Below are 13,171 nucleotides of genomic sequence, written 5' to 3'. Positions count from 1 at the left end.
TCTTAGAACTGATACTTGGTATGGATTCTTAAACGATGTCAGGATTTCAAAACAAAGGCATGAGGGCAGGAGATGTAGTGTCATGTTTTGCGGCAGTTCGATGGGGCCATTGTGTACAGAGCTCTCGCACACACTTCCCGACTAGGCTCCTCTCTAGATGCTTCAATTTCTTCACCTGTAAAATGGAGATAATAGTAACACATACCTCCCAGGAATGTTGTGATGATCAGAGAAGAACCATAAAGCACTTAGCCATGCTCTTGGCATTTAATAAGTGCTATATAAATGTTAGCTATTATTATTGTTATCATAGTTATTTTTTATTGTTATTGAGAAACTTCCACTGGGCCAGTATAACTGGGTCATCAAGTACATGGAAGAGAAGGGGGTATAAGAAAGCTAGAAAGATAGGAAGGGCCCAAACTATAAAGAGTTTTTAATGCCAAATGGGTTTATTGGATCCTGGAGGTAATAGGGAGTCACTGGAGCTCCTTGAGCTGAGGAGTGTCACAATCACACTGAGAGCTTTTAGAAAAATTATCTTGGCAGTTGAGTGCAGAATGGATTGGGGGAGGAAAAGACTTGAGGCAGGGAGGCCAATAAGGAGGCTATTAGTGTAGTCAAGGTGAGAGAGTGGGAGCCTGAGGTAAAGTTGTGGCTGTGTGAGTGGAGAGGAGGGGATGTTAGGAGAGATACATTTGTCAACGATGACCTACAGCACCCCAAAAACCACGTGTATTTCCTTCAGTTTGCTTTCTTTTGCTTCTCTTTTATTTTCACCCTGATGATTTAAGCCTTCCAGGAGGTAGCATCATCTCTTGCAGGTCTAGGACAATATAACTGATTAGAAGGAAATGTATTTTCAATTCTATCAGCACCTGGTGATAGCTGGATTCTCCAGATTCTTCAGCAGCTCTCTTATTTGAAACATTAGACTCTTACACCTCCCTATCGCCACACCTTTCCTCTTGTTCTGTGTTTTTAGGAAAAAGTTTTTCCCTCAGATAACTACAGCTCCCACTAAAGAAAAGGTTTTGAGTTTATTTCAATGTATCAACCCCAGGATCCTTTTTCTTTCTCTCATTTATTCTTATCCTTCATTTTCTTTGTGACAAAGAGTGCTAAATCCTTTGCTAGTCTTTCTGCAACCTCATTTTCATAATTCCCCATCTTTTAAAAGCAATGTTTTATTGTTGCCTGTTGCACTTCAAAGACTTTGGGTTGATACAGATTACAGTTGGCTTAATCATCAGAGTGCTCATAGAAGCAACATTAGCCATAGGGACTGGAAAGCAAACATGGGGAAAACATTAACAAACTGTTCAAACTAAAGGAACTCACTATAAGGCCTTGACTCACTGGCATCTGTCTCTGAGGAATCTTAAGGGAGAGAGAATTCTACAATTCTCTTTTTCCATTCCTGCTTGAAATTCATTTAGAAAGTCCCTGAGCAAAGTCTGCAAATGGCCAACCACCTCTTCACAAGACAGGCAAATGGAAACAAGAACTCAAATTGTTTTTTGTCATGTCACATTATGGTTTGAATTGGTTCTCTGTATTTTTTCCTAGAAAAGTATTTTCACAGTTTAACAGAAAGGCCAAAGAGGCATTAAGGACAGTGAAAATCCCCTTTTATTCCTCCTCATCCACCAGAAACTAGAGATATCATTCCAGTTGAGGTTCCACCTTGTTTTCCAGCATTTATTAATTTCCAGCCAGGTCACATAGAAAAAAACAAAACAATAAAAACAGACCCTGTCCTCAGGAAGCTTACATTCATGTACACAGATAAGAATATGTACGTTACAATCCAAGTACACACAAGATAAGCTCAGAGGGGAAGACACTTGGCAGCTGAAGAGATCAATAAAGGCTTTACACAGCAAACTGTCTTTTTTTAAAGCCAAAGATATTTTATTTACATATAATTACATTTAATAATAATTTTCATCATATGTTTTCCAAAATTATAAGATCCCAATCTCCCTCTTTCCCTCCCTCCCTCTCTTCCTTCCCCTACTCAGAGATAGTAAGCAATTTGATCTGGGCCAGCCATGCATTTTTATCATGAAAAACACACTTCCAAATTGGTCATTATTGTAGAACACACTCATACAAAGCCAAAACCTCAAAATAAAGCCATAAATACACTGATATAAAAGATAATATGTTTTGATCCACACCCTTCCAACAGTTCTTTCTCTGCAGGCAGATAGCATTTTCTGTCAAAGACCTTCAGAATTTTTGCAGATCATTATATTGCTGAGAGTAGTGAAGTTTTGACAATTGAGCTTTGTACAATATTTGCTCTTACTGTCTACAATGTTCTCCAAGTTCTCCTTATTTCTCTCTGCATCCGTTCATGTAGATCGTTGCAACTTTTTTCTGAAATCATCTTGCTTATCATTTCTTATAAATACATTAGTATTCCATCACCACATATACCACAATTTGTTCGATCGTTACTCAATTGATAGACATCCCCATAATTTCTAATTCTTTATCAGCATAAAAAGAGCTGCTATAAATATTCCTGTACAAGTAGGTCCTTTCCCCTTTTTTATGATCTTTGGGATACAGATCCCTAGTAGTGGTATTACAGGATCAAAGGGTGGTTTTTTTTTTTTGGTCCTTTGGGCAGAGTTCCAAATTGCCCTCTAGAATGGTTGGATTGGTTTACAACTCCACCAACAATGCATTAGTGCCCCAATTTTGCCACATTCCCTCCAATATTTATCACTGTCATATTGGCCAATCTGATAAGTGTGAGGTGGTACCTCAGAGTTGTTTTAATTTGCATTTCTCTAATCAAAAGTGATTTAGAATAATTTTTCATATGATTATTGATAGCTTTGATTTCTTCATCTGAAAATTGCTTGTTCATGTCCTTTGATCATTTGTCAATTGGGGAGTGGCTTATTTCTTATAAATTTGATTTGGGAGGTGCTGGGTAGCTCAGTGGATTGAGAGCCAACCCCAGAGATGGGAAGTCCTGGATTCAAATCCGATCTCAGACACTTCTATATGATCCTGGGCAAGTCACTTAGCCCCCATTGCCTAGCCCTTACCACTCTTCTGCCTTAGAATCAATATACAATATTGATTCTAAGACAGAAGGTAAGGGTTTTAATAATAATAATAATAATAAATAAATTTTATTTGGTTCTCTATAGATTTGAGAATTAGATCTTTATCAGAAGAATTTGTTATAAAATATTTTCTTAGTTTGTGGTTTCCTTCTCATCTTGGTTGCATTAGTTTTGTTTGTACAAAGCCTTTTTAATTCAGTATAATCAAAATTATTCATTTTTCATCTTATAATGCTCTCAGTCTCTTGTTTGGACATAAATTCTTCCCTTCTTCATAGATCTGCCAGATAAACTATTCTATATTCCCCTAATTTAGTTATGGTATTATTCTTTATAGCTAAATTATATACCCATTTTGACCTTATCTAGATATAGGGTGTGAGATATTGGTCTATATGTAGTTTCTGCCATACTATTTTTCAGTTTTCCCACCAGTTTTTGTTAAAGAGTGAGTTCTTATTCCAAAAGCTGGGACCTTTGGATTTATCAAACATTAAGTTGCTAAGGTCATTTACCCTTGTACATTATATATTTAAACTATTCCATTGATCTACCCTTCTATTTCTTAGCCAGTATCAGACTATTTTGATGATTTCTGCTTTTTAATACATTTTGAGATCTGCTAGGCCACCTTCCTTCATGTCTTTTTACCATTAATTCCCTTGATATTCTTGACCTTTTGTTCTTCTAAATGAATTTTATTATTTTTTCTAATTCTATAAAATAATTATTTAGCAGTTTAAGTGGCATGGCACTGAATAAGTAAATTAATTTAGGTAGAATGGTCATTCTTATTATATTATCTCAGCCTATCCATGAGCAATTAATATTTTTTCAATTGTTTAGATCTGACTTTATCTGTATGAAAAGTAATTTTATAATTCTGTTCATATAATTCCTGTGTGTATCTTGTCAAGTATATTCCCAGGTATTCTACATTGTCTAAGGTTATTTTAAATGGGATTTTTCCTTTTATCTCCTCTGCTGAACTTTGTTGATAATATCATAGAAATGCTGGTGATTTGTGTGGATTTGTTTTATACCCTGAAACTTTACTAAAGTTATTAATTATTTCAAATACTTTTTAGTTGATTCTCCAGGATTCTCCAAGTATACCACCATATTATCTGCAAAAAGTGATAGTTTAGTTTCTTCATTGCCTACTGTAATTACTTCAATTTCTTTTTCTGTCCTTATTGCTAAAGCTAGCATTTCTAATACAATATTAAACAATGATGGGTGTCCTTGCTTCTCCCTGATCTTACTGGGAAGGTTTCTCATATATAAACTGCATTTTGAAAGAAACCAAGGATCCTAAAAGGTGGCAGTTACAAAGGACTGCATTCCGGGCTGAGGGCAACATGAATAAAGGCAAGGACAGAGAAGGGAGATGTTGAGTGTAGGAAGCAGCAAAATGACTAATTTGGCAGGATCATAGACTAGTATATTGTGAGTAATCTATAATAAATCTGAAAAGGTAGAGTGGATTGTAAAAGATTGTAAAGGATTGTAAAACATAGGAGACAATATTTGTTTTTATAAAAAGAGATAATAGAGAGGTTATTGATCTTTATTGAATAAAATAGTAACACAGACAGACCTGTGAGAGACTTGAGGCAGGGAGTTCAATGAGAAAATTATTATAGTAGTCTAGAGGAGAGGTGATGAGGAATTGTGACTGTGTGAGTAGAGAGATGCAGATATATATAGAAGTCACAAAGAAGAAATTTAAAAATTGGTAACATAGGCAAGAGTGAAGAATTGAGGATGATACCTACTTGTGAATCTGAAGCATGTGATAGTACTCTCAACAAAAATAGGGAAGGGAAGAACATGTAACCAGAGAAAAGGAATGATAGATTGGTATGTTATAAGGGGATGGAGAATTTGGAGATTAATAGGAGGATAAGAGTTAGTTTAAGATGAATGAAGTATAGGAAAAGATGGGAAGATGAAAGAATATATGAGTTCTTGAATATGGAAGTGAAATACTTATGGGTGACACAAAATCTTGGGTATGATTGTCCTTGTCTATAGCTGAGGTGGAATTGAGGGAAGAGGTCACAAGAGTTTGCAGTTTGAGGAACTCAGAATTTATGGTATTTGAAGGGACATCAGCATATATGTTAAAGTGACCTAGAATGAGGGCAGGACTTAAGATGGAGAGGAAGACTGTGGCCTAGGCACTGATCTCATTGACAAAAAAGGCAAAATCTCCTGGAGGCATAAGTAATGGCTAACAGACTGTGAATCATCTGGTAGAAACAACCTAGGTGTCATCCTCAACTCTTCATTCTTGCCTATGTTACCAATTTTTAAAATACAGCTTACATGTTTGAAGCTTAATTTACTAATTCAGTGCCATACCAATCAAACTACCAAATAATTATTGTGATAAATTTGGATTGCATGAACCCCAAAGGAAATGAGATTGCTAAATGATGATATTAAAAGAAGACTCTGGAAGTAGCAATGGGGAGCCCCTATTTTGATCAGTGAGAATGTTTTTTTGTTCATGTATGTAGTAATGAGTGAAAGGACACATTGGAGAAAAATATGACTATGGATGCAGTGTAATAGAGAGGATGAGGTCTCAGTGAGGCCCCCAAAAATGGAAGGCACAAGGGAGGAATTGGTGTGAAATGGAAGAAAGTCTATTAATTATGGAACAGATATTCTAGGGGGTCAATTGGAAGGAGCAGACAGATTTGGGATATTGTGGGGTTTGGGAATAAGGTCAAGGTGGACGAGATTGAGAGAACAGACAGTTTAGGAGTGGGAAAGTTATTCTTTAGCCATCAAGGATTTGATATCATAGGGATTAGAAGATTAAGAGGGTATGAGGAGGCAGCTAAATGGCTCATTGGATTGAGAGCCAGACCTAGAAATGGAAAGTCCTGGGTTCAAATTTGGCTCCAGATACTTGAAATGTGTGACTCTGAGCAAGTCACTTGACCCCCATTGCCTAGCCCTTACCTCTCTTCTGCCTTAGAACCAATATGAAGTATTGATTCTAAGATGGGAGATAAGGGTTTCTAAAGGGAAAAAAGGAGGTATGAGACATGCTAACCACGGGGAAAGTCCTAGCAGAGTATATATCACTGAGGTCTCCTGATGAAAGCAAGTAATTAAAAGGTTCCAGGTCATCCTACCAGGTTTTGATGCAGCTCTCAACCGCCCCAACTTCCATGTTGTTATGTCCTCGTAGAGGTCTAGAAGCCTCACTTCTGGCAGGGATAAACAAGAAATGAATGGAGGGATATGGAATGAGTTTGTGGGATAGATTTGAGACTTGACTGATGTAGAGCTGATAAATTGATTTAAATGCCCATGATTCCAAGTACCTAGTTGTGAAGCTGATATTATTCATCTTCTGATATCCTTGGCATAAACTTTTTCAAAGATCACAAGACTTTTCTTATTAGTCCTAGACTTGTCTGGCTCTCTTTGGGGATGCCTGGGCACAATACATAAACACTCACACAACTAACCTCAAATAAAACAATGAAGTAAGTGGAGTTTGTCTTTAGCCTTCTCCTCAGCTTTCTCAATACACTCCCAAGGCCTTCTTTAAAACCATGATTTGGTGCCCAGTTCTGCCAGGTTCTCCCACCCCTAAGAACCTTTCTTCTCTCCTGTATCTCAATCTGGAGAGTCAAGCCCTGTATGTCAGCTACCACTTCATATCAGGTAGGAGAAGAAAGCAAATTCATGCAAATTCATGTCAGTTTTATTTAAATTGGCCATTTAGGGGCAGATAGGACCTTAAAACAGGCCTTATAGGCACTTGGAAAGTACCTTAAAAGAAATGTGATTACAGTGGGGAAAATGATTTGCACAGCAGCTATATTTCCATAACGTAGGACACCAGACCCAAACTAATAAGATGAAATCAGAGATAAATGTAAAATTCAGCTCTTGGGTTTAAATAATCAGCTTTACAAACTAAGACTCCTGTGTGGCTTAATAATAGTTTATGTGAAAAAGACCAAGGAGTTTTAATCCACTGATGCCTTACTTAAAAGAGGGATGCAATTGACAAAGAATAAAATGTGATTTTCAGCTTGCATTAACTGAAATCACGTATAGGAAGGTGACCATCTGCTGTACTCTGATTCAATTTCATTTTGCACATAACATTTTTAAAAAGTCATTGACAACTGTATTGGATTCAGAAAAAGTTGACTAAGATGGTGAAGGGCATAAGAATATGGGATGAAGGTACTACTAAATATATTTAGCTCAGAGAAGAAAATACTTAGGAAGGATATGATCATTATTTTTAAATACTTTAAGGCCTGTCATGTAGAAATAAAGTTATGTTTATTCAGTGTAACTTCATTTGTATTAAGTCCAGTGAGTAGAATTTACAAGTAAGCATATTTGAATTCAAGGATGAACTTCCTGACAACTTGAGCTACCCAACAATGGAATATGCTGTCTTATAAAGCAATTCTTTTTCTGACACCAGATTATTCAAATACTGAAAAGTAGCTAGAGGGCTACTTTTCAGGGGTGCCATAGAGAAGACTCTTCTACTGGAACAACCAAGTGACCTCTGTGGTTCTTTTTCATTCTAATCTCAGGAATCCCCAGGCATGATTCAACAGGAAAAAAGCATCCTACTAGCCTTCCCGTGGAAACTTCCTAGTGGAATCTGTGTGAGAACCACCATCCTGGAAGTCCCCTCCATTCTCCTCAGTTGCTTTGATAGCTAACCTGTGTCACCAGCCCCAGTTCTTCTGTAAGCCCAAGAGACGAGAGTCATTTTCAGGTCATCTCTCAGCCCCATTAGAGCAGAAAAATGAGGAGAGTGATTAGGCTCAGACTTAATTTACAATTTACCAACTAATTATGCGAAGTGCTATTTGCTCAGGATGAAATGCATTTACTTCCCATCCCCAGATTCTCAGGCAGACTCACTAAGGACCTTTTAAGAGGCAAGGAGTTGTGTAGTTCTTCTATTCCCATTTTCCTTTTAAGGCAAAAAGGATCCCAAAAATCACTTTCAAGTGATATCTCCAATAGAAGCTCATTGTTGCCCTGGTAACAGTTGCACACATTTCTTAGGGCCCCCTCCCCATCTTATTTCCTCTAAGAAGGAGTTTACTGTCCCTGTTACAAATCTGATCTTATTGAAGGGATAGGACACCAGCCAATGCACACAGGGAGATCAAATCCTTGCCTAGTGGCATAATGGGCTCCTGCTGAGACTTCGCTGGGGACTCTGTCCCTGATTGAAGTGTGGAAGGGTTATAAACTTAGAACAAAGCTCCAGCAAGTCTAGGAACCCCCATAGCCTGCTGCTTCCTGCCAGGAGAAGAATGTAATGATTCTTTAAAACTCAGTGCTGAGGCTAAGTTAGCAATTTATGCATCCTTCACTCCTATGGCCTATTTAAGCTCTTCCATTTGTCAAAATCTGGTTCTAAGGGTTGAGATGAGTTTCCTTTTTACATTGCCAAATTTAAACAGCAAATGAACTCAGACTTCTGAGCCATTATACCTGTGTACCATTAAGTCAGTCCTAGTCTATGCTGATTTTTAAAACTGCCCTAATATTCTCACCTTACTTTCCTTGTCCCAATGGAAGTGATGTAAGACACATTCTTGGGACTAGAGAATTATGTATATGTTCACTAGTGTGCTGGAAAAGAATTCATTTCTTCTTATCTTCTTTCTCATAGTTATCAAGAAATTATCCACAACCCAGACCGGAAGAAAGTGAAAGTAGGTTTGGGGGTCAGCACTACTTTGCTTATTGAATGTTTCTGTTTCTATGTTGGGCCTGATGCCATGGAAGGAAATAATGAACACCACCCAGAGGCAAAAAATAGCCAAACAAAGCTTGGGAAATTAGATCTAAAGAAAATAATCAGGAAGGCAAGTCCAAGTGCACTGAGTGCAGAGCAGATAAGAATTTCACTTGATGCTGAAATCGTAAGAAGGGCGAGAGAGTCCTGGGGTGCAGAAGATGACTTGCTGCTGATCCCTCGACATCTTTTCTCTTGCACTCTGTATTCACTGTGTGCTGAGCCTTCTTGATTACTTACTGCCTGGAGAGGCCTCTGGGTTGTGGGGCTTAGTTTCAGATCCTAGAAAGAAGGTTTGTTACACATTAGTTAAGTTGGCCTTATCACAAGCTGGATATTGTATTGGCTTTCTCACAAACAAAGTTTCTCTTTTCCCATTTGAGTTGGTCAAGTCATTCTTTTGGCCACCAGTATTGTACCAAGAAAGCAGCACCAACTTGTGCCCCAGGAAATAACCAGCATACCATTAGGACCTCTTGCCTACACTTCATTTCCATAAGTTCTCTATGAACAAAGTAGTTTTGGCAAGGGAAACTGCACTTAAAGCAAAAAGAAAAAATTTCAGTGAGAAATAAGGAGGAACTTCTTGACTACCAAGGGAACAAACATTAGAATGGGTTGAGAGGAGACTACATCTCTGTGCCCAAAGATCTCTAAGGAGAAATAACCATCTGTCCCAGATGCCATCCTGAAGGCAAGAGACCAAACCGGATTATCAGCGTGGGCATCATTCATTAGTGTATGTAACAGTAACTTAAGTCCCTGCTTGTGACTCGGAGAATATGGGGCAGGATCACTCTATTCACAGGCTTTATTTTATCAAAACGGACAAGGCCTTATGTCTTGATTGGATTTGTCACTAGTACTCTAGGGCAAAGTTGTCCAGATTATTTCTTTAGGTTATCAGTTACTTGCCTCTGACATAATCAGATAAAGTATCCTTCCTCCCCAGTTCCCTAGTTAACCAAGAAGGAAAAGGTTAGGGGAGAAACATTCCTGTGGACAGGCCCTCCCCAAACCCCCCAGCACTGTATCCCTCAGCAAAAAAAACCCAGAATGCTAGCTTCTCTTTGCCTCTTGGCAGAAGGTCAGCAGAGAGGGAAGTGAACAAACAAGATGGGTATTTCAAGTACATTTCTCCACACGCACACACATCCTTATAGTTCCTCTACTCAGATGAGCTCATTCACTCTTGCTAGTCATGGCATTTGGGACTCTCTCTGGACAGACAGCTTGGCTGGAGTGACTGCAAAGTGAAACCAGCTTGGAGCTTGCACACTGATCTCTGAGGCTATTTAAGATCACTTAAAGTCTCCTGTGGCTCCCTGTCTGTGCCAGGGTGCCTAGGCCTGGGTGTACATACATACTTGGACTCTGATCCCTCCCACCACATTTTCATTCCCTTCTTTATTGTTTTAATGAAACCCCCAGCTGCAGTCTTGTTTTTGTCCAAGGCCACTTGGTAGGGTTCGGCTAGATGGGGCTGTAACGACTCCTAGTGTCTAATGTGGGTCATTACAGATGGTTGTGCTTTGGAATCCTGGGCAAAAGATGAATGCCAAACCTCTTCCTGCCCTCTCACTCCTTCACCATGGAAATCAGACACTTATTTCTCAGAAGCTATCGTGACCTATGCTCTGAAAGTCATGGAGTTAGGCTAGAATGCCCAAAGGCCATAATGTCCACCAGAAACAGTTTCTCTGTGGCATAATGGGCCCCTGAAGGTTGGGGATATAATAGTGTAACAGTTTGGGGCTATCCTCAGAAATGAATTGACTGCACTCCCTGAAGATGGAAAGGAGAAGACCTAGTCCAAATGAATCTTCATCCATGCTCTCTCCTGGTGTTGTGGGGCCTTCCTCAGAGGCTCCATCTGTTTGGGCTTCTTGGGCCTCCTCTCAGAGAACTATGAGATGGTTTGGTGGCATATCAACATCAGCCAAAATTTGAGGCTAGAGCCTGTTTCCTTCTCTAATATGCCATGAAACTCTATAAACATCAGTGGAGTTGGGGAAGGGAGATCACAATTCCCTTCCCTCTCCCTCCCCAAGCATGCCATCCTCCATCACACTCCAGTTACTACTAAGGCAACATAAGTGGCATAAACCCTGGTGAACTCAACAAAGAAAAGGAGAATTGTGGCTCTCTGGATAGATTCAGCTCATCTCTGGCTTCTTGCCCAGAGCCAAATGATCAGGACAGCCAGGAGCTAAACCATATGCTTCCAGGTCTCCCCAGCTATGCTTTCCAGCAAGGATTGGCCTGGTTGCTAGCTCTGTGTTAAGGTCAGTAGAATGAGTTCAATTAACACAGTAACCCATCCATTCTGGCCCAAATAAGACAGGGATAAGAATAAACCAGGTGGGATCCAAGGCTCCTTAGGCTATAAGGCAATCTTGGGTTGCCTGATGAGGCCTTCTTATTGGGTAGTACCAATAAGATGATGCTCTTCCTCTCCTCTCCTCCTAGTTGGTGTTAGACTGAGGATCCTCACCTCCACCCGTGACCAAGTGTTTTAGCTGTTAACACAGGTGTAAAATTGTTACTTGAGGGCAGGGGGAGCAATGTATGTGCCCAGATTTTACAATCTTCATATTCCATGACTCGGCTGTTTGGCTGTTCTGGCAAGGTCACTGAGGGATGCCTTCCAGTTGGGCACATGATAATTTTCAGTGACAGCCAAGCCCCAAGTACTGCAGAAGGAAAAAATTAATTCCCCTACAGATCTGTAACTCCCTCGGGCAGATCCAGGGTGGCTGAGAGCCAAGAGAGGACCTCCTTAGCATGTCAAAGGCTGGGTCTCTCACATGTGTTCAACTCCTCTTCCAAGAGCCTATTTTCTTCCCTAAAAGCTAAACCGAGGATGGCCAATAGATCAATTCCTTTCAACAACTAGAAATTATTTCTAGAAGCATCTACTGAAGCCATATGAGAATGAGAGGACAAGACCCCTAAGTCCCCCACAGAATAAAATGAACTCAAAATAATCTTTCCCAGGAACCTTATTCCTCTCCATGTGTCATCTTCCACTTGACTTTCCACCACTCCCATTTATCCTTACCACTACTGCTTCTTGAATACTAGATGATTTCCCTGGGCTATGGAAGTCACTAGCTAAAATCTGAGTGTCTAGAAAGAGCGCGTCCCCTAGACCTTGGAGGTCTTAAAGCTTACAATATCTCAAGATGTAAAAACAAAAAACTTCCCAAGGCCAAGTATCTAGAGATATCCATCTGGGTGTGATCTCAGGGGAAAGAATCCGGTCTCTGTTAACTCCAGCAAAATATTCTCTGAAGTAGGAGGCCCACCACTAGGAGTAACTAGTCTGGATTTTCCACAATCCTCAGCTGCTTTCTAGAATAATGACGTGGCTACCGGGGAAAGATGGAGGATCATAGGATAATGAGCGTTTAAATGAACATTCTCTTTGTTATCTGATAGACCTCAGTGACTGACCTTAAAGGGCTTCCATTCCTTAGCCCAGTACCTGGCACAGAGTGGGTACTTAAGAAGTGCTTGCTGACTGACTGACTATAGAACATAGAGAGTACATTGCGGAGTGTGGCCAGAACTGTCTAAGAGGATCTTCTTTGTTTTCTAGATTCGGATTCAGGAGATGGTAATGAAAACAGTGTATTCCAAAGCAACAGCCGGTTCGTCTAATAAGGAGGGTGGTCGTGGAGCTCAGTAGGGGACCTCTCTACCCAGTTATCTTCTCTGTGCTCCCCATGTGTGCCTTCTTTCCTCCTTTTTACTGAAACAGAAACCAATGAGTATGCCATTCACATTTTTATTTTACACCTGTCTCTTTCTGGGGTCCGGCTTGAATATTTTAAAACAGCAACATCAACTGACACGGGCTTTGGAATAACATGGTGCAAAGCAGTTAGTGGTGAGCCATCCACTGATTATCTCCTCCTCCTGCCCAGCCAGCCTCTCCAACTCCCCATACACAGTGGGGACAGCCCAGACAACTGCTGGTTGCTCTGCTGCCACCTTTAAGCTCAGAAGCTGCTGCCCAGGGTCACCTGCTTCCTTGCCTTAGGAGGTAGGCTCTCTGAGAGGATACTTAGCTGCCCTGGTGGGCACAGTGAGATGTTGAGATCCTCTCTTGGGCACTGCCCTTCCAGAAAGGAACTTGTTCAGGTCTCCAGTCCACACTGAATGGAAACCTAGCAGTGGCACAAGCGTTCAGTAAACTGAGTTTATTCACCCACTTTATTTAGTTCTTCTTTAATGAAATACGCTCAGGGCCGGGGTCCCAGAGGGT

The 13,171-nt window shown here is 40.1% G+C and overlaps 1 protein-coding gene across 1 annotated transcript in view; it reads left to right on the top strand.

Annotated features, from left to right (window-relative positions):
• Window positions 1–12,592, top strand: part of MARCHF10 (membrane associated ring-CH-type finger 10) — a 236,968-nt gene extending 224,376 nt beyond the window's left edge. The window contains exon 9 of the mRNA XM_044675133.1: window positions 12,503–12,592. Within this exon, the coding sequence (XP_044531068.1) occupies window positions 12,503–12,592 (90 nt within the window). The remainder of the gene's footprint in view (window positions 1–12,502) is intronic.
• Window positions 12,593–13,171: the final 579 nt, after the last annotated feature.

This window comes from Gracilinanus agilis, chromosome 4 (genome assembly GCF_016433145.1).
Source record: "Gracilinanus agilis isolate LMUSP501 chromosome 4, AgileGrace, whole genome shotgun sequence".
Lineage (NCBI taxonomy): Eukaryota > Metazoa > Chordata > Mammalia > Didelphimorphia > Didelphidae > Gracilinanus > Gracilinanus agilis.
This window is presented reverse-complemented; position numbering and strand designations above follow the sequence as displayed.